Raw genomic sequence first — 22,235 nt, 5'->3', positions numbered from 1 at the left:
AAGCAAATGTTTTATCAATGCAACACTGCTGACTCTCGACAATGGGTCAGGTGCAAACGATTCTGCCCTCCCTGTCAGAGCGACTGAGATGCCAAAGGAAAGGTCGGCCTGCAGAGGGCCGGGGGAGAGCGGAGTGGTGTAGCCATCAATCAGACGGACGGGCTCCAGGGCTCCCTGCTGGCAATGCACACAGCTGTGATCGGCAAAGTCAAATCTGGCTCCTGTCTGCACAGAACATCACAGGTTGGACTCAGATCATTAAGATAGCACAGTATGTACCCAGGAGTGAGTTACAGGCTGGAATCTAATCGGGGGGTTCAGATGGTTTATATATAGAATAATGGATACCTGGGAGTGAGTTACAGGCTGGAATCTAATCGGGGGGTTCAGATGGTTTATATATAGAATAATGGATACCTGGGAGTGAGTTACAGACTGGAATCTAATCGAGGGGTTCGGATGGTTTATATATAGAATAATGGATACCTGGGAGTGAGTTACAGTCTGGAATCTAATCGAGGGGTTCAGATGGTTTATATATAGAATAATGGATACCCGGGAGTGAGTTACAGACTGGAATCTAATCGAGGGGTTCGGATGGTTTATATATAGAATAATGGATACCCGGGAGTGAGTTACAGGCTGGAATCTAATCGGGGGGTTCAGATGGTTTATATATAGAATAATGGATACCCGGGAGTGAGTTACAGGCTGGAATCTAATCGGGGGGTTCAGATGGTTTATATATAGAATAATGGATACCCGGGAGTGAGTTACAGGCTGGAATCTAATCGGGGGGTTCAGATGGTTTATATATAGAATAATGGATACCCGGGAGTGAGTTACAGACTGGAATCTAATCGAGGGGTTCAGATGGTTTATATATAGAATAATGGATACCTGGGAGTGAGTTACAGACTGGAATCTAATCGAGGGGTTCAGATGGTTTATATATAGAATAATGGATACCTGGGAGTGAGTTACAGACTGGAATCTAATCGAGGGGTTCAGATAGTTTATATATAGAATAATGGATACCCGGGAGTGAGTTACAGGCTGGAATCTAATCGGGGGGTTCAGATGGTTTATATATAGAATAATGGATACCCGGGAGTGAGTTACAGGCTGGAATCTAATCGGGGGGTTCAGATGGTTTATATATAGAATAATGGATACCCGGGAGTGAGTTACAGACTGGAATCTAATCGAGGGGTTCAGATGGTTTATATATAGAATAATGGATACCTGGGAGTGAGTTACAGACTGGAATCTAATCGAGGGGTTCAGATGGTTTATATATAGAATAATGGATACCTGGGAGTGAGTTACAGACTGGAATCGAATCGAGGGGTTCAGATGGTTTATATATAGAATAATGGATACCTGGGAGTGAGTTACAGTCTGGAATCTAATCGAGGGGTTCGGATGGTTTATATATAGAATAATGGATACCTGGGAGTGAGTTACAGTCTGGAATCTAATCGAGGGGTTCAGATGGTTTATATATAGAATAATGGATACTTGGGAGTGAGTTAATCTACCTCCAGTAATAATTCACCAGATTCGATAATCATCCCCATTAAACCTAAACCCATTAATACAAAACACAACCCATTCAGCACTTCATCCCCATCCATCACCTACCCTCTTCAGTCACACCCCCCCGTCAGTCACACACCCCTCCCCCATCAGTCACACACCCCTCCCCCGTCAATCACACACCCCTCCCCATTGGTCATACTCACCCCCCCATCGGTCACTCACCTCCATCGCGGATTCCCCTGCATTAGTAATTCACCCCCCATCTGTAAAAATCCCAAACGATGTAAGAACCTTCTCATTTTGACACACCCTTTCTTTGTACACCACCCCCGCAGTGTTTTTGGGCAGTTACCTGCCCCATTCTCCACCACCACCCCCCCACCCCCGTCTAGTCTTCTCTTAAAGCGGCTCCTTGCCCGGGTGCAGTTCTACATTTGCGAGTCACCCTTCAGTGCCTCTCCCCGGTGGCCGCTACTCGCTTAAGATGTTTGATGAGTTTTGGCAGAATGCTGAGCCCCGAGCCAAAGCCTTTATGCTGTCCTACTGTCACAGCACATGGTCTCAACAAAGGGCATTGGATAGAGGTTAGCCCTGCTGATCTTTCCTCTTCTCCCATCAGCGAGCTAAACGTAGTGCCTCCAGCACCTCAGCGGCTGAGCTTTGTTAACCCTGGACGGTCTGGAATCCAAAATGAGATACTGTCCCTTCCACGTGGCTTGATTATTCATTGTGCTCGCTGGCCTACATTGGCTCCCGGTCCAGCGACACCCCCGTTTTAAAATTCTGCTTCTGGTGTACATATCCCTCCATGGCCCTCGCCCCCTCCCTATTTCTGTAACCTCCTACAACCCTCCAAGATCCCTGCGTTACTCCAATTCTGGCCTCTTGCGCATCCCCCACTCCCTTTCACTCCACCATTGGCGGCCGTGCCTTCAGCTGCCTAGGCCCTAAGCTCTGGAATTCCCTTCCTGAACCTCTCCGCCTCCCACTCCTCCTTTAAGATGCTCCTTAAAACCCACCTCTTTGATCAAGCTTTTGGTCACCTGCCCGAATATCTCCTTTCGCTCGGTGTCAATTTTTGTTGGATTCCGCTCCTGTGAAGCACCTTGGGATGTCTTACTGCCTCAAAGGCAATATATAAAGGCAAGTTGTTGAGTTGTTGTGTGGATGAAGCCGCTGAGCAAGCAGTAGAGACCTTACGAGATCCTCTCGCCTCGACATTCTGCAGCCCACGCCCCCTCGGTGTACGACCTCAACTATCACACGGCCAAAGGTCTAAGGCTGAACTGCAGGAAACACTTTCTGCAGCTTCGCAGCATGGCTCAGTGAAGAGCAATCTCACCCACCCTGAAAGCCGAGGGTTCCAGAGAATTGAGCACAAAATCCAGGATGACACTCCCAGTGCAGTACTGAGGGAGGTGCTGCATCGTTGGAGGTGCCGTCTTTCGGATGAGGCGTTAAACCGAGTCCCCGTCTGCCCTTTCAGGTGGATGTAAAAGATCTCATGGCCACTATTTCGAAGAAGAGCAGGGGAGTTCTCCCCGATGTCCTGAGGCCAATATTTATCCCTCAACCAACATCGCCAAAAATAAATGATCTGGTCATTATCACATTGCTGTTTGTGGGATCTTGCTGTGCTCAAATTGGCTGCCGCGTTTCCTACATTACAACAGTGACTACACTTCAAAAAGTACTTCATTGGCTGTAAAGCGCTTTGGGACGTCCTGAGGTTATGAAAGGCGCTGTAGAAATCCTCGCAGAAGGTTTAAAGAATCTCCAGAACTAGCTGCGCCTCGACCCAACCTGTTCCAGTACAGCTACAACACTGGCATCTACCCGACAATGTGGAAAATTGCCCAGGTATGTCCTGTCCACAAAAAGCAGGACAAATCCAATCCGGCCAATTACCGCCCCATCAGTCCACTCTCAATCATCAGCAAAGTGATGGAAGGTGTCGTCAACAGTGCTATCAAGCGGCACTTACTCACCAATAACCTGCTCACCGATGCTCAGTTTGGGTTCCGCCAGGACCACTCGGCTCCAGACCTCATTACAGCCTTGGTCCAAACATGGACAAAAGAGCTGAATTCAAGAGGTGAGGTGAGAGTGACTGCCCTTGACATCAAGGGAGCATTTGACCGAGTGTGGCACCAAGGAGCCCCAGTAAAATTGAAGTCAATGGGAATCAGGGGGAAAACTCTCCAGTGGCTGGAGTCATACCTAGCACAAAGGAAGATGGTAGTGGTTGTTGGAGGCCAATCATCTCAGCGCCAGGACATTGCTGCAGGATTTTCTCAGGGCAGTGTCCTAGGCCCAACCATCTTCAGCTGCTTCATCAATGACCTTCCCCCCATCATAAGGTCAGAAATGGGGATATTCGCTGATGATTGCACAGTGTTCAGTTCCATTCGCAACCCCTCAGATAATGAAGCAGTCGTGCCCGCATGCAGCAAGACCTGGACAACATCTAGGCTTGGGCTGATAAGTGGCAAGTAACATTCGCGCCAGACAAGTGCCAGGCAATGACCATCTCCAACAAGAGAGAGTCTAACCACCTCCCCTTGACATTCAACGGCATTACCATCGCCAAATCCCCCACCATCAACATCCTGGGGGTCACCATTGACCAGAAACTTAACTGGACCAGCCATATAAATACTGTGGCTACAAGAACAGGTCAGAGGCTGGGTATTCTGCGGCGAGTGACTCATCTCCTGACTCCCCAAAGCCTTTCCACCATCTCAAGGCACAAGTCAGGAGTGTGATGGAATACTCTCCACTTGCCTGGATGAGTGCAGCTCCAACAACACTCAAGAAGCTCGACACCATCCAGGACAAAGCAGCCCGCTTGATTGGCACCCGATCCACCACCCTAAACATTCACTCCCTTCACCACCGGCGCACTGTGGCTGCAGTGTGTACCATCCACAGGATGCACTGCAGTAACTCGCCAAGGCTTCTTCGATAGCACCTCCCAAACCTGTGACCTCTACAACCTAGAAGGACAAGGGCAGCAGGCACATGGGAACAACACCACCTGCACGTTCCCCTCCAAGTCACACACCATCCCGACTTGGAAATATATCGGCCGTTCCTTCATCGTCACTGGGTCAAAATCCTGGAACTCCCTTCCTAACAGCACTGTGGGAGAACCTTCACCACACAGACTGCAGTGGTTCAAGAAGGCGGCTCACCACCACCTTCTCAAGGGCAATTAGGGATGGGCAATAAATGCCGGCCTCGCCAGCGATGCCCACATCACACGAATTAATAAAAAAAAATGCAGCACCCATTGTGGGGCAGAGGCACACGGGCCTCCTCCGAGTTCAGTCATCTACCGTCGGGAGGAGGTGAAGGATGAAAATCAGGTGGGATTTCTGCCGCCCAGTCACTCCCCTGGCAGAGGGCAGGTGATCGGCGCAGGTGGTTGCGATGGCCCCTGCAGTCGACAAGCCTGCCGACGGCTGGCACAGGAAGGACGATCAGTTGGGTGAGGTGGGAGTCTCACCTGGGACTGGCGCAACAGTGGTCAGCAAAGGGTTAATCCTTCTAAACCGGGACAATTGCAGTAGGAAAGGGTTAACCCCCCATCTCCTCCCCCCCCCCACCACCTCGAGGGAGAAACCTAGACAATAACAATTAAAGGAAAGGTGAAGAAGGAGGTCATTGCTTATGACTGCCTCTGATGGAGAAACCTGTCCAAAGCCCCTCCTGATGTTTGTCGGAAGGGTCTTACCGAACATCGGAACAGGAAGGAGGCCATTCTGCCCCTCGAGCCTGCTCCGCCATTCAATTAGATCATGGCTGACCTGTACCATGACTCCATTTACCCGCCCTTGGTTCCGTAACCTTTAAAACCGAACAAAAATCTATCAATCTCAGTTTTGAAATTTTCAATTGACCCCCAGCTTTTTGAAGGAGAGAGAGTTCCAGATTTCCACTCCCCTTTGTGTGAAGAAATGCTTCCTGACATCACCCCTGAACGGCCTGGCTCTAATTTTAATGTTACGCCCCCCCCTTGTTCCACCCGCCAGAGGAAATAGTTTCTCTCTAGCTACCCCGTCAAATCCTTCAATCATCTTAAACACCTCAATTAGATCACCCCTTAATCTTCTATACAAGGGAACACAGGCCTAGTCTGTGCAACCTGTCCTCATAATTTAACCCTTTTTGCCCAGGTATCATTCTGGTGAATCTGCGCTGCATCCCCCTCCACAGAGGGCAACCGAGCCGTATCTTCGCTCCATATACCGGCTTTTAACCGCGATGGTTAAAGGAACCGGTGGCAGGCCCGAAATACTCTCACTCTGGTTCAGCACCGTTCCCTAATCGGTACGGTTCACACCAGGAGCGATTGAGCAGTCGGGGGGGGGGGTGGGGGCTGGTGGAGAGTGACAGTTCTCAGAGCTCTGCAAAATCAGTCAGAATATATTTATTCGTATCTACGGCAATCACATGGCTCATTAAAGCAATCTGTACTGCGTTATATAACATGTGCCGCGGGGGAATAAAAATAACTATCACTGCCTGTCCTCAGCTGAAGAGATTTAACCCTCTCCCTGCAGGGCTTGTTACGGCAGAGACACCCAGATCTCAACATCCTTGCACATCTCGGTGCCTTTAAACTCTTCGATTTCCGCCAAGTTATTCACTTCCCCCCACCACCCCCCGCCTCAACTGCTGCTTATCCTCTCTGAACACCAGCTCCTCCAAGACTGGAATCCTGTCCCCCACATCCGGGGAAGCTCTCTCCGCATTTTTCTCACAAGTTGTCGGCCATGTCTCAGCGAGAAGGTCGCGGGTTCAAAACCCTGCTGCCCGTATCCGAACTCGCACCGAGTCCCCGTTCGCCCCTCGCCCCCGTGCTCGCCGACCTCGCGATCCGGGAACGCCTCGATTTTAAAATTCCCATCCTTGTTTTCAAATCCCTCCGTGGCCTCGCCCCTCCCCTCCCTAGCTCTGTAACCTCCTCCAGCCCGACGACCCTCCCAGATCTCTGCGCTCCTCCAATTCTGGCCTTTTACACATCCCCGATTTCCTTCGCTCCACCATTGGCGGCCGTGCCTTCAGCTGCCTCGGCCCTAAGCTCTGGAATTCCCTCCCTAAACCTCTCCGCCTCTCTCTCTCCTCCTTTAAGATGCTCCTCAAACCTATCTCTGACCAAGCCGTTGGTCACTTTGTCCTAATATCTCCTGATGTGGCTCGGTGTCAAATTTGGTTTGATAATCGCTCCTGTGAGGCGCCTTGGGGACGTTTTACTACGTTAAAGGCGCTATATAAATGCAAGTTGCTGTTGTTGTTATTGATCAAGTCCCACTCCAGAGACTTGAGCACATAATCCAGGCTCACACGGCCCCCAGTGCCAGTAGCGAGGGGGCGCTGCGCGGTCGGAAGGTACGGTCTTTCGGATGAGACGTTAAACCGAGGCGCCGTCTGCCCTCTCAGCCAGCGAGGTAAAATCGAGGCCAGACACTCAGGTGTGGCATCGTTGCCAACACAAGAACAGCTCAACCTCCGGCCGAGACACCCTCTGCTGGATATACAGGTAATAACATCATCCTATCTTGGAGGACAGCAGGAAATGGGGGGGGGGGGGGGGAGAGGGGGTTCGAAACAATGGACAGATGAGTTCCTCGTGTGCCCTGGCAGTCAAGAATCATTTGCATTTACACGACTCCTTCAACACCGAGAACACTCCACGGACACCGAGAGAGTTGGAAGAGATGGCCAAAAAGCAGGGCCACGATCGTTGGTTTTGAGGAGGCTTTTGAAGGGGGTAGAGGGGTGATTGAGGTGCAGGAAATCCCAAAGAGTAGGGCCAAGATACGTGAAGGCTCAGCCACTGCCGATGGAGTCTTTTTTGATCTTCATTCTCAAGATACGGGCATCGCTGGCAAGGCCGACATTCATTGCCCATCCCCGGGTTGCCCTTCGAAAGCGGCGGTGAGCCACCTTCTTGGATCGCTGGTAGCGGGTTTGATACTCACTGGGCCACTTCGGAGGGCAGTTAAGAGCCGACCACGGTGGGAGTGGGACTGGAGTCACGTACAGGCCCAGACTGGGTAAGGACGGCAGGTTTCCTTCCCTAAAGGGACATTAGTGAATCAGCTGGGGCTTTACGACAATCCCGATGGCTTTGTGGCCACTTTTAATGATTAAAACGGAACTGTCCTGGTGGGGATATCGAACTCACGTTCTCTGGATTACTAGTCCAGTAACATAGCCACAACACGACTGTCCCCGGAATGACGGAGGGTGGGGGGCACGCAGAAGGCCAGAATTGGGAGGCCCAACGAGCTCAGGGTTACAAAGCCGCCTGCAGGTGGGGTGAGGCCATGGGTGAACTTATAAAGCAGGACAAGGTTTTGAGCTCAGTGCTGTGAGAAGCAGAGAATGGGATCAGATCAGCGGAGACAGGAGTGGTGAGGGAGAGGGGTTTAGTCGGGGGACAGGAAGCAACTAACGGAGTTTTGGAAAAGCTGATGCTCATGTCGGATAGAGTTCCAGTGGCCATCATAGAATCATACAGCACAGACGGAGACCATTCGGCCCATCGTGCCTGTTCCGGCTCTTTGAAAGACCTCTCCAATTAGTCCCATTCCCCTGCCCTTTCCTCATAGCCCTGCAAATTTTCTCCCCTTCAAGTATTTATCTAATTCCCTTTTGAAAGTTACTATTGAAGCTGCTTCCACCGCCCTTTCAGGCAGCGCATTCCAGATCATCACAAGTCACTGCGTAAAAAAAATTCTTCTCATCTCCCCTCTGGCTCTTTTGTCAATTATGTTAAATCTGTGTCCTCTGCTTACTGACCTTCAGCCACTGGAAACAGTTTCTCTTTATTTACTCTATCAAAACCCTTCATAATTTTGAGCACCTCGATCAAATCTCCCCTTAACCTGTTAGGTTCGGAGATCCCTTTCTTAGGAGGTTCAATTAGTTGGAAAGGTGAGAACTCCTGATAATGGTAAAAGGACCCGATACCTGTCCTTTATATTTATACAGCACACACCATCTAGGGTTTGGGTAAGGAGAGGGTTTAATGCATCCTATCAACTCTTCATATTCACTGCTTCAGTATTCAGAGGGCACGGTGACTGGGTACAGAAACACTCCCTCAGTATTCAGAGGGCACGGTGAGTGGGTACAGAAACACTCCTTCAGTATTCAGTTTGCAACCATCCTCAGCCAGAAGTGCCGAGTGGATGATCCATCTTGGCCTCCTCCCGATATCCCCACCATCACGGAAGCCAGTCTTCAGCCAATTCGATTCACTCCACGTGATACCAAGAAACGTCTGAGTGCACTGGATACAGCAAAGGCTATGGGCCCCGACAACATCCCGGCTGTAGTGCTGAAGACTTGTGCTCCAGAACTAGCTGCGCCTCTAGCCAAGCTGTTCCAGTACAGCTACAACACTGGCATCTACTCGACAATGTGGAAAATTGCCCAGGTATGTCCTGTCCACAAAAAGCAGGACAAATCCAATCCGGCCAATTACCGCCCCATCAGTCTACTCTCAATCATCAGCAAAGTGATGGAAGGTGTCGTCGACAGTGATATCAAGCGGCACTTACTCACCAATAACCTGCTCACCGATGCTCAGTTTGGGTTCCGCCAGGACCACTTGGCTCCAGACCTCATTACAGCCTTAGTCCAAACATGGACAAAAGAGCTGAATTCCAGAGGTGAGGTGAGAGTGACTGCCCTTGACATCAAGGCAGCATTTGACCGAGTGTGGCACCAAGAAGTCCGAGTAAAATTGAAGTCAATGGGAATCAGGGGGAAAACTCTCCAGTGGCTGGAGTCATACCTAGCACAAAGGAAGGTGGTAGTGGTTGTTGGAGGCCAATCATCTCAGCCCCAGGACATTGCTGCAGGAGTTCCTCAGGGCAGTGTCCTCGGCCCAACCATCTTCAGCTGCTTCATCAATGACTTTCCCTCCATCATAAGGTCAGAAATGGGGATGTTCGCTGATGATTGCACAGTGTTCAGTTCCATTAGCAACCCCTCAAATAATGAAGCAGTCCGAGCCTGCATACAGCAAGACCTGGACAACATCCAGGCTTGGGCTCATAAGTGGCAAGCAACATTCGGGACAGATAAGTGCCAGGCAATGACCATCTCCAACAAGAGAGAGTCTAACCACCTCCCCTTGACATTCAACGGCATTACCATCGCCAAATCCCCCACCATCAACATCCTGGGGGTCACCACTGACCAGAAACTTAACTGGACCAGCCATATAAATACTGTGGCTACGAGAGCAGGTCAGAGGCTGGGTATTCTGCGGCGAGTGACTCACCTCCTGACTCCCCAAAGCCTTTCCACCATCTACAAGGCACAAGTCAGGAGTGTGATGGAATACTCTCCACTTGCCTGGATGAGTGCAGCTCCAACAACACTCAAGAAGCTCGACACCATCCAGGACAAAGCAGCCCGCTTGATTGGCACCCCATCCACCGCCCTAAACATTCACTCCCTTCACCACCGGCGCACTGTGGCTGCAGTGTGTACCATCCACAGGATGCACTGCAGCAACTCGCCAAGGCTTCTTCGACAGCACCTCCCAAACCCGCGACCTCTATCACCCAGAAGGAAAAGAGCAGCAGGCACATGGGAACAACACCACCTGCACGTACCCCTCCAAGTCACACACCATCCCGACTTGGAAATATATCGCCGTTCCTTCATCGTCGCTGGGTCAAAATCCTGGAACTCCCTTCCTAACAGCACTGTGGGAGAACCGTCACCACACGGACTGCAGCGGTTCAAGGCGGCTCACCACCACCTTCTCAAGGGCAATTAGGGATGGGCAATCAATGCGGGCCTCGCCAGCGACGCCCACATCCCATGAATGAATAAAAAAAAATTCAGAGGGCACAGTGACTGGGTACAGAAACACTCCTTCAGTATTCACAGGGCACAGTGAGTGGGAACAGAAACACTCCCTCAGTATTCAGAGGGCACAGTGAGTGGGAACAGAAACACTCCCTCAGTATTCAGAGGGCACAGTGAGTGGGTACAGAAACACTCCCTCAGTATTCAGAGGGCACAGCGATTGGGCACAGAAACACTCCCTCAGTATTCAGAGGGCACAGTGAGTGGGAACAGAAACACTCCCTCAGTATTCAGAGGGCACAGCGACTGGGCACAGAAACACTCCCTCAGTATTCAGAGGGCACAGCGACTGGGCACAGAAACACTCCCTCATGACTCAGAGGGTTAATGGCATTCGTCAGTAACCAGAGAAATCTGCAGGCTTGTGATCGGGAGCTGGCACACGTTGTCAGATGCTCCTGAGTTCCATATTTCTGTGTATATATACACACACTTGTCCATTGTAAACGCTCGGGTTATATTTAGACGTCTTCGAAACTGCACGTTAATGAGAGCTGTTGCTGGATCTTCTAATCACACGTATTTCGCACGGTATTAGATCGCTCCGATTGGTTGCTGTTGTTCTGCAGGCCTGTCACGTTGCAGATCAGTGTGTCCCTCCAGAAAGCATAATTCCTACCCTTCATTCCCGCACTGTATAATTTTCAAAGCCCTCGTCCGTTCGCAGTTTGCAGGCAGCCTTGTGCCTTTGAGTGGAGACTGCGTGCTGCGAAATTAATTTACTTTACTCGTGCTGAAGCTGGTGCCTGATGGCGTACCGCAGTGAGGACGACCCTCCAGCCTGTGTCCCCCTTCTGCTTTCCAGGTCAAACTTACCACCGCCCCCCTCTCCTGACAGCGTCGCCTCATGCCGTGCCCTTCCCCCCCCCCGATTACCGATCGGCGGATTTGACCCCGCAGCTGCCCTCTGTCGCCTCACCCCCACTGGCCCAGTGTCCATGCGTCGGTTGAGAAATCTGCTATTCAACCGAGGTGGGGGGGGGGGGGGTGGGCACCGCAGAAGAACCCAACCCTCTCATTGCCTGACACGAGCGCATACCTGTACTTCCTGAACATCAGGAGCAGGAGGAGGCCATTCAGCCCCTCGAGCCTAGTCCACCATTCAACCGGATCATGGCTGATCTGTAGCATAACTCCATCTACCCACCTTGGTTCCGCAGACCGTAATACCCTTACCCAACAAAAATCTAGCAATCTCAGTTTTGAAATTTCCAATTGACCCCCAGCCTCAACAGCTTTTTGGGGGAGAGAGTTCCAGATTTCCACTCCTCTTTGTGTGAAGAAACGCTTCCCGAACGGCCTGGCTCTAATTTTAAGGTTATGCCCCCCTTATTCTGGACTCTCCCACCAGAGGAAATAGTTTCTCTCTATCTACCCTATCAAATCCTTTAATCATCATAAACACCTCAATTGGATCACCCCTTAATCTACTATACTTGAGGGAATACAAGCCTAGTCTAACCAATCTAATTTAACCCTTTTAGCCCCAGTATCATTCTGGTGAATCTGCGCTGCGCTCCCTCCGAGGCCAGTATATCCTTCCCGAGGTGCGCTGCCCAGGACTGAACACATTTACTCAAAATGGGGTCTAACCAGAGCTTTTTACAGCCAAAGCAGAACTTTCTCACCTTTGTATTCCAACCCCGTTGTGATCAAGAGTCACTGGATACCACTTATAATTGGAAGCATTGGCAGACTGTTTGCCCCCCCCCCCAACAACAACCCCCCCCCATTCCTCCTTCCCCCCCGCCCAAGGAGGCTGAGGCGTTTGTAGCATCTTAGGAGGGATCATTCACCTTTCCCGTTTTGCACCCGCCCGATTTGACTCTTGGGAGGGTAAAATGAGGCGGGGTGTAAAACAGGTGACTGACCCGAAATTATCCCCTTAATTACTGGAGATGGGTTAATTTGGATCATGCTGCCCTGTGCGGACTCAGTATTCCATCCATATTCCCAGTGAGCCATTGGGAAACCCTTTGCTAGTTTTGAATAAAGTACAGCGCAGTCATCGGAGAAGAAGAAGAAAGAAAAGGATTTGCATTCATATAGCACCTTTCACGGCCTCAGGACGTTCCCAAACTGCTTTACAGCCAATGAAGTACTTTGTGAAGCGGAGTCACTGCAGGAAACGCGGCAGCCAATTTTGCGCACAGCAAGATCCCACAACTGCAGTGATAATGACCAGAGAATCTGCTTTTGGTAATGTCGGTAGAGGGGTAAATATTGGCCAGGACACCGGGGAGAACTCGCCCCTGCTCTCCGTCGAAATAATGCCATGGGATCTTTAACACCCACCCGAGAGGGCAGACGGGACCTCGTTTTAACGTCGCATCGGAAGGCGGCACCTCCGACAGTGCAGCACTCCCTCAGTACCGGCACTGGGTGTGTCAGCCTAGATTTTGTGCTCAAGTCTCTGGAGTTGGGCTTGAACCCACAAACTTATGACTCAGAGGCGAGAGGGTTGTGAATCTTTGGAATTCTCTACCCCAGAGGGCTATGGATGCTGTGTCGTTGAGTATGTTCAAGGCTGAGATAGGTAGATTTTTGGACTCTAGGGGAATCAAGGGATATGGGGATTGGGCAGGAAAGTGGAGTTGAGGTCGAAGATCAGCCATGATTTAGGAAGGATGTGAAGGCCTTAGAGAGGGTGCAGAAGAGATTTGCCAGAATGATTCCAGGGATGAGGGACTTAAATTACGTGGATAGACTGGAGAAGCTGGGATTGTTCTCCTTGGAACAGAGATGGTTGCGAGGAGATTTGAATCATGAAGGGTCTAGACAGAGTAGACAGAGAGAAACTGTTCCCTTTGGTGGAAGGGTCAAGAACCAGAGGACATAGATTTACGGTGTTTGGCAAAAGAACCAAAGGCGACATGAGGAAAAACTTTTTCACACAGCGAGTGGTTATGATCTGGAATGCATACCTGAGGGGATGGTGGAGGCAGATTCAATCATGGCCTTCAAAAGGGAACTGGATAAGTACTTGAAAGGAAAAAATTTGCAGGGCTACGGGGATAGGGCGGGGGAGTGGGACTAGCTGGATTATTCGTGCATAGAGCTGGCACGGACTCAATGGGCCGAATGGCCTCCTTCCGTGCTGTAACCTTTCTATGATTGTATGATCTGATTGAATGGCGGAGCAAGCTCAAGGGACCTTATGGCCTACTCCTGCTCCTACTTCTTATGTTCTTATGGTCTATCCATTGAGCCATGATGGACACATAATACCAGTGTTGTACATCTAAACAAAGCTAGTTGGTAGCTTCATAACCCACAATCGAGCACAAGGCACTGATTCCACAATCTACTACTCGGCCCACAGGGAAACAACCTTGCAATTTTGCTGCATAGCATTTTGGGTGGCAACCAAGAAGTGTTCTTTGCAGGTAAAAGAGGTCAAGGCAACCAAAGAAGGATATCAAAGAGTGCTCTGTCCACAGCAATAAGAAATGGAAGAGAATTCATAAAAGGGGAGAGGTGAAGAGGGGAAGGAACGGTCCAGATAAAAGGGCCTCTCTCTCTAGATTCATTTCCTCATTTAAAATGAACAGTCAGAGGCTCTCTGGAGTTCTCTATGATGCACAGTGACTATTTGGGGGTAATTTTAACCGGACTGGCCGGGCGGGAGTCTCGCGGGATCGGGTGGAACGCTGGATTTCGGCCTCTATCAGTGATACTCTGCAGTCACTTCAACGGAGAGTAAAATCAGGCAGGGGCGCAAAACCAGTGGATTACATAGAATGTACGGCACAGAAACTGGCCATTCGGCCCAACTGGTCGATGCCGGTATTTTTGCTCCACATGAGCCTCCTCCCTCCCTGCTTCATCTAACCCTATCAGCATATCCTTCTATTCCTTTCTGCTTCCTGTTTATCCAGCTTCCCCTTAAATACATCTCTGCTATTCGCCTCAACCACTCCCTGTGGTAGCGAGTTCCACATTCTCACCGCTCTCTGGGTAAAGAAGTTTCTCCTGAATTCCCTATGGGATTTATTAGTGACTATCTTGTATTTTTGGCCCCTAGATCTGGTCTCCCCCACAAGTGGAAACATCTTCTCAACATCTACCCTATCAAACCCTTTCATAATCTTAAAGACCTCTATCAGGTCACCCCTCAGTCATCTCAGAGCCCCAGCCTGCTCAGCCTTTCCTGATAGGTAAAACCTCTCAGTTCTGGTATCATCCTTGTGAATCTTTTTTTGCACCTTCTCCAGTGCCTCTATATCCTTTTTATAATATGGAGACCAGAACTGTGCACAGTGCTCCAAGTGTGGTCGAACCCCAAGGTTCCATACACGTTCAACATAACTTCTCTGCTTTTCAATTCTATCCCTCTAAAAATGAACCCTAGTGCTTGGTTTGCTTTCTTTAAATGGCCTTATTAACCTGCATTGCTACTTTTAATGATTTACGTATCATGTACATGGTGGCCGTGGGATCTTTTACATCCACCTGAGAGCAGACGGGGCCTCGGTTTTAACATTGCATCCAAAAGACGACACCTCTGACAGTACAGCACTCCCTCAGTACTGCACTGGGAGTATCAGGCTGGATTTATGTACTCAAGTCTCTGGAGCGGGGACTTGAACCCATGACTTTCTGACTCAGAGGCGAGAGTACTGCCCACTGAGCCGCGCGCGGCTGATACCTGGGAGAGGTGGAGGAGATGAGGGGAGGGAGGGAGGGAGAGAGAGCAGAGAGAGAGAGATAAAGACCTGGACTCACCCCACTTGTATTGTGCCTCTGGACGAGCAATGATGGAGCAGCGTTGGTGACGGTTGTGCAGGATCCCACGGCCCAGACCGTCCCACCCTCCTGGCTGGAGGATACGAGGTGGAGAGCGGCCTGCAGGTTGGGCGAGAGAGAAAATGGGAGGGGAAAATGGAATGGGAGGCAAAAGAGAACGGAGAGAAGAAACATCAGAGCCGAGCAATACAGAGGAGCAACTCCCATTCACCACAGACAACACAGCACAATACGATGCGATCGCAAGGCCCGGGAATCTTTCAGGGGCCTGTGTGTGATTATATTACACCAGCAGGCTCCCAGCACAATCTACTGGCCCTGTGTATGATTACATTACACCAGCAGGCTCCCAGCACACTCTACTGGGCCTGTGTGTGATTATATTACACCAGCAGGGTCCCAGCACAATTTACTGGGCCTATGTGTGATTATATTACACCAACAGGCTCCCAGCACAATCTACTGGGCCTGTGTGTGATTATATTACACCAGCAGGCTCCCAACACAATCTACTGGGCCTGTGTGTGATTATATTACACCAGCAGGGTCCCAGCACAATCCACTGGGCCTATGTGTGATTATATTACACCAGCAGGGTCCCAGCACAATCTACTGGGCCTGTGTGTGATTATATTACACCAGCAGGCTCCCAGCACAATCTACTGGGCCTGTGTGTGATTATATTACACCAGCAGGGTCCCAGCACAATCTACTGGCCCTGTGTATGATTACATTACACCAGCAGGCTTCCAGCACAATGTACTAGGCCTGTGTGTGATTATATTACCCGTGGGGAGCTCCCAGCACAATCTACCGGGCCAGTGTGGGATTATATTACCTGTGGGGAGTCCCAGCACAATCTACCGGGCCTGTGTGTGATTATGTTACCCGTGGGGAGTCCCAGCACAATCTACCGGGCCAGTGTGGGATTATATTACCTGTGGGGAGTCCCAGCACAATCTACCCGGCCTGTGTGGGATTATATTACCCGTGGGGAGTCCCAGCACAATCTACCGGGCCTGTGTGTGATTATGTTACCCGTGGGGAGTCCCAGCACAATCTACCGGGCCAGTGTGGGATTATATTACCCGTGGGGAGTCCCAGCACAATTTACTGGGCCTGTGTGGGATTATATTACCCGTGGGGAGTCCCAGCACAATTTACCGGGCCTGTGTGGGATTATATTACCCGTGGGGAGTCCCAGCACAATCTACCGGGCCTGTGTGGGATTATATTACCCGTGGGGAGTCCCAGCACAATCTACCGGGCCAGTGTGGGATTATATTACCCGTGGGGAGTCCCAGCACAATTTACTGGGCCTGTGTGGGATTAAAACAACCTTGGGGAGCTTCGAATCAAATTTCCAATTTTAAAACCGGATCCTGAACAGGTATTTTCTCATCGTGGGAACAGGGAGGATCCATTCACACCAAGGCTGCCCCAGTGCCAATAACTCCAATGTCCTTCCCCTTTGTATTAGGGTCGCCAACCCTCCAGGATTGTCCTGGAGCCTCCAAGAATTAAAGGTTGATCTCTTGGACAACGCTGCAAGGAAACATGGGAGAATAATCCTAACGGCATTAAAACAAATTTATTTTACTTCATTTTCTTTGATGATTTTTGTTGATTAGTTATAAAAAAAAGATTGCAAATGGGAATAAAGGGCTGTTTGGCCAGGTGGGGCGGTTAGACGCAGGAGGTCATGTGATGAAACGTTCGACCAGAGTTGGCAGCCCTACCTATCTGGTGTCTTTTGCTCTGCCTCTTATCCCTCCCTGACAGGCCTGCTTATATCAGGGGACTGGGCATCTGTAGAATGGTTGATGTGAACCCTGGCCTCTACAATATGTTAGGTCACTAATGTATTGTACAGGGCATTCAGTCAATTTGTTGACCTCCTCAATGAAATCCAATAAAGCAACATTTTTGGCGTTTCAGATATATTCAGATAGAAGACATGATGTGAAGAATCTAAACATTTTGCTTCTATTTGTAATTAATGCTGTAGTGGGATTGGACTGGTTTCGAATTGGGCCTGTTTTCAAATTGCTTTAGAAAGCCCTTTCATAAATTGACTGGATTTACAATGCATTGGGTCTGGAAAACAGAGCAAGAAAATCAGTGCTGTGCCCATGGAATGTGAGCCCAGGCAGCATTTAGTCAGATCTCTTTGTTCCCCTTTTGCAAGTATATTATACATATAAATAATTACAAACAAAATTACATTTTAAGCAGCAATTCATCTCCTGCCCCGGCAGTCACAGAAACTCTTCAAATGAACCATTACAAACTCAGGACATTCCACACAGAGAATGTGTACAATACAAGATCATCAATTGTAGCACAAACAACAACATCAAGAGCTTGTTCAATGGGAACTGTGGGATTATAGGGAGCGTACAACCGGAATTGTGGGATATAGAGAATGGACTATGGGAACTTTGGGATACAGAGAATGGACTATGGGAATTGTGGGATATAGAGAATGGACTATGGGAATTGTGGGATACAGAGAATGGACTGTGGGAATTGTGGGATATAGAGAATGGACTGTGGGAAGTGTGGGATAAAGAGAATGGACGATGGGAATTGTGGGATAAAGAGAATGGACTGTGGGAATTGTGGGATAAAGAGAATGGACGATGGGAATTGTGGGATAAAGAGAATGGACTGTGGGAATTGTGGGATAAAGAGAATGGACGGTGGGAAGTGTGGGATACAGAGAATGGACTATGGGAATTGTGGGATATAGAGAATGGACTATGGGAATTGTGGGATATAGAGAATGGACTGTGGGAAGTGTGGGATATAGAGAATGGACTGTGGGAATTGTGGGATATAGAGAATGGACGGTGGGAAGTGTGGGATACAGAGAATGGACTATGGGAATTGTGGGATATAGAGAATGGACTATGGGAATTGTGGGATATAGAGAATGGACGGTGGGAAGTGTGGGATATAGAGAATGGACGGTGGGAAGTGTGGGATATAGAGAATGGACTATGGGAATTGTGGGATACAGAGAATGGACTATGGGAATTGTGGGATATAGAGAATGGACTATGGGAATTGTGGGATATAGAGAATGGACTATGGGAATTGTGGGATATAGAGAATGGACGGTGGGAAGTGTGGGATATAGAGAATGGACTGTGGGAATTGTGGGATAAAGAGAATGGACTATGGGAAGTGTGGGATATAGAGAATGGACTATGGGAAGTGTGGGATATAGAGAATGGACTATGGGAATTGTGGGATATAGAGAATGGACTATGGGAATTGTGGGATATAGAGAATGGACTATGGGAATTGTGGGATATAGAGAATGGACGGTGGGAAGTGTGGGATATAGAGAATGGACTATGGGAAGTGTGGGATATAGAGAATGGACTATGGGAAGTGTGGGATATAGAGAATGGACTATGGGAAGTGTGGGATACAGAGAATGGACTATGGGAATTGTGGGATATAGAGAATGGACTATGGGAATTGTGGGATATAGAGAATGGACGGTGGGAAGTGTGGGATATAGAGAATGGACTATGGGAAGTGTGGGATACAGAGAATGGACTATGGGAAGTGTGGGATATAGAGAATGGACTATGGGAATTGTGGGATACTGAGAATGGACTATGGGAATTGTGGGATATAGAGAATGGACTGTGGGAAGTGTGGGATATAGAGAATGGACGATGGGAATTGTGGGATACAGAGAATGGACTATGGGAAGTGTGGGATATAGAGAATGGACTGTGGGAAGTGTGGGATATAGAGAATGGACTATGGGAATTGTGGGATATAGAGAATGGACTATGGGAAGTGTGGGATATAGAGAATGGACTATGGGAAGTGTGGGATATAGAGAATGGACTATGGGAAGTGTGGGATATAGAGAATGGACTATGGGAAGTGTGGGATATAGAGAATGGACTGTGGGAATTGTGGGATATAGAGAATGGACTATGGGAATTGTGGGATATAGAGAATGGACTATGGGAAGTGTGGGATATAGAGAATGGACTATGGGAAGTGTGGGATATAGAGAATGGACTATGGGAAGTGTGGGATATAGAGAATGGACTATGGGAAGTGTGGGATATAGAGAATGGACTATGGGAAGTGTGGGATATAGAGAATGGACGATGGGAATTGTGGGATACAGAGAATGGACTATGGGAAGTGTGGGATATAGAGAATGGACTATGGGAATTGTGGGATATAGAGAATGGACTGTGGGAATTGTGGGATATAGAGAATGGACTATGGGAATTGTGGGATATAGAGAATGGACTATGGGAAGTGTGGGATATAGAGAATGGACGATGGGAATTGTGGGATACAGAGAATGGACTATGGGAAGTGTGGGATATAGAGAATGGACTATGGGAATTGTGGGATATAGAGAATGGACTATGGGAAGTGTGGGATATAGAGAATGGACTATGGGAAGTGTGGGATATAGAGAATGGACTGTGGGAAGTGTGGGATATAGAGAATGGACTATGGGAATTGTGGGATATAGAGAATGGACGGTGGGAAGTGTGGGATATAGAGAATGGACTATGGGAATTGTGGGATATAGAGAATGGACTGTGGGAAGTGTGGGATATAGAGAATGGACTATGGGAAGTGTGGGATATAGAGAATGGACTGTGGGAAGTGTGGGATATAGAGAATGGACTATGGGAAGTGTGGGATATAGAGAATGGACTATGGGAATTGTGGGATATAGAGAATGGACGGTGGGAAGTGTGGGATATGGAGAATGGACTATGGGAATTGTGGGATATAGAGAATGGACGGTGGGAAGTGTGGGATACAGAGAATGGACTATGGGAAGTGTGGGATACAGAGAATGGACTATGGGAATTGTGGGATATCGAGAATGGACGGTGGGAAGTGTGGGATATAGAGAATGGACTATGGGAAGTGTGGGATATAGAGAATGGACTATGGGAAGTGTGGGATATAGAGAATGGACTATGGGAAGTGTGGGATATAGAGAATGGACTGTGGGAAGTGTGGGATATAGAGAATGGACTATGGGAATTGTGGGATATAGAGAATGGACGGTGGGAAGTGTGGGATACAGAGAATGGACTATGGGAATTGTGGGATATAGAGAATGGACGGTGGGAAGTGTGGGATACAGAGAATGGACTATGGGAAGTGTGGGATACAGAGAATGGACTATGGGAATTGTGGGATATAGAGAATGGACGGTGGGAAGTGTGGGATACAGAGAATGGACTATGGGAATTGTGGGATATAGAGAATGGACGGTGGGAAGTGTGGGATATAGAGAATGGACTATGGGAAGTGTGGGATATAGAGAATGGACTATGGGAATTGTGGGATATAGAGAATGGACGGTGGGAAGTGTGGGATACAGAGAATGGACTATGGGAAGTGTGGGATATAGAGAATGGACTATGGGAAGTGTGGGATATAGAGAATGGACTATGGGAATTGTGGGATATAAAGAATGGACTGTGGGAATTGTGGGATATAGAGAATGGACTATGGGAAGTGTGGGATATAGAGAATGGACTATGGGAAGTGTGGGATATAGAGAATGGACTATGGGAATTGTGGGATATAGAGAATGGACTATGGGAAGTGTGGGATATAGAGAATGGACTATGGGAAGTGTGGGATATAGAGAATGGACTATGGGAAGTGTGGGATATAGAGAATGGACTGTGGGAAGTGTGGGATATAGAGAATGGACTGTGGGAATTGTGGGATATAGAGAATGGACTATGGGAAGTGTGGGATATAGAGAATGGACTATGGGAAGTGTGGGATATAGAGAATGGACTATGGGAAGTGTGGGATATAGAGAATGGACTATGGGAAGTGTGGGATATAGAGAATGGACTATGGGAAGTGTGGGATATAGAGAATGGACTGTGGGAAGTGTGGGATATAGAGAATGGACTATGGGAAGTGTGGGATATAGAGAATGGACTATGGGAATTGTGGGATATAGAGAATGGACTATGGGAATTGTGGGATATAGAGAATGGACTGTGGGAAGTGTGGGATATAGAGAATGGACTATGGGAATTGTGGGATACAGAGAATGGACTATGGGAATTGTGGGATATAGAGAATGGACTATGGGAATTGTGGGATACAGAGAATGGACTATGGGAAGTGTGGGATATAGAGAATGGACTATGGGAATTGTGGGATATAGAGAATGGACTATGGGAATTGTGGGATAAAGAGAATGGACTATGGGAAGTGTGGGATATAGAGAATGGACTGTGGGAAGTGTGGGATATAGAGAATGGACTATGGGAATTGTGGGATATAGAGAATGGACTGTGGGAAGTGTGGGATATAGAGAATGGACTATGGGAATTGTGGGATATAGAGAATGGACGGTGGGAAGTGTGGGATATAGAGAATGGACTGTGGGAAGTGTGGGATATAGAGAATGGACTATGGGAATTGTGGGATATAGAGAATGGACTATGGGAATTGTGGGATACAGAGAATGGACTATGGGAATTGTGGGATATAGAGAATGGACTATGGGAATTGTGGGATATAGAGAATGGACTATGGGAATTGTGGGATATAGAGAATGGACTGTGGGAATTGTGGGATATAGAGAATGGACTATGGGAAGTGTGGGATACAGAGAATGGACTATGGGAATTGTGGGATATAGAGAATGGACTATGGGAATTGTGGGATATAGAGAATGGACTATGGGAATTGTGGGATATAGAGAATGGACTATGGGAATTGTGGGATATAGAGAATGGACTATGGGAAGTGTGGGATACAGAGAATGGACTATGGGAATTGTGGGATATAGAGAATGGACTATGGGAATTGTGGGATATAGAGAATGGACTATGGGAATTGTGGGATATAGAGAATGGACGGTGGGAAGTGTGGGATATAGAGAATGGACTATGGGAAGTGTGGGATATAGAGAATGGACTATGGGAATTGTGGGATATAGAGAATGGACTATGGGAAGTGTGGGATACAGAGAATGGACTATGGGAATTGTGGGATATAGAGAATGG

At 48.6% G+C, this 22,235-nt stretch overlaps 1 protein-coding gene across 1 annotated transcript in view; it reads right to left on the bottom strand.

Annotated features, from left to right (window-relative positions):
• The window catches only part of LOC137304997 (ras/Rap GTPase-activating protein SynGAP-like), a 485,592-nt gene that overhangs the window by 203,753 nt on the left and 259,604 nt on the right, over positions 1 to 22,235 (bottom strand). Inside the window, 1 exon segment of the mRNA XM_067973769.1 lies at positions 15,166 to 15,285. Coding sequence (XP_067829870.1) covers positions 15,166 to 15,285 — 120 coding nt within the window.

This window comes from Heptranchias perlo, chromosome 39, assembly GCF_035084215.1.
Source record: "Heptranchias perlo isolate sHepPer1 chromosome 39, sHepPer1.hap1, whole genome shotgun sequence".
In the NCBI taxonomy this organism is placed as follows: domain Eukaryota; kingdom Metazoa; phylum Chordata; class Chondrichthyes; order Hexanchiformes; family Hexanchidae; genus Heptranchias; species Heptranchias perlo.
The sequence above is the reverse complement of the archived record's forward strand: the minus strand, read 5'-3'. Positions and strand labels throughout refer to the sequence as shown.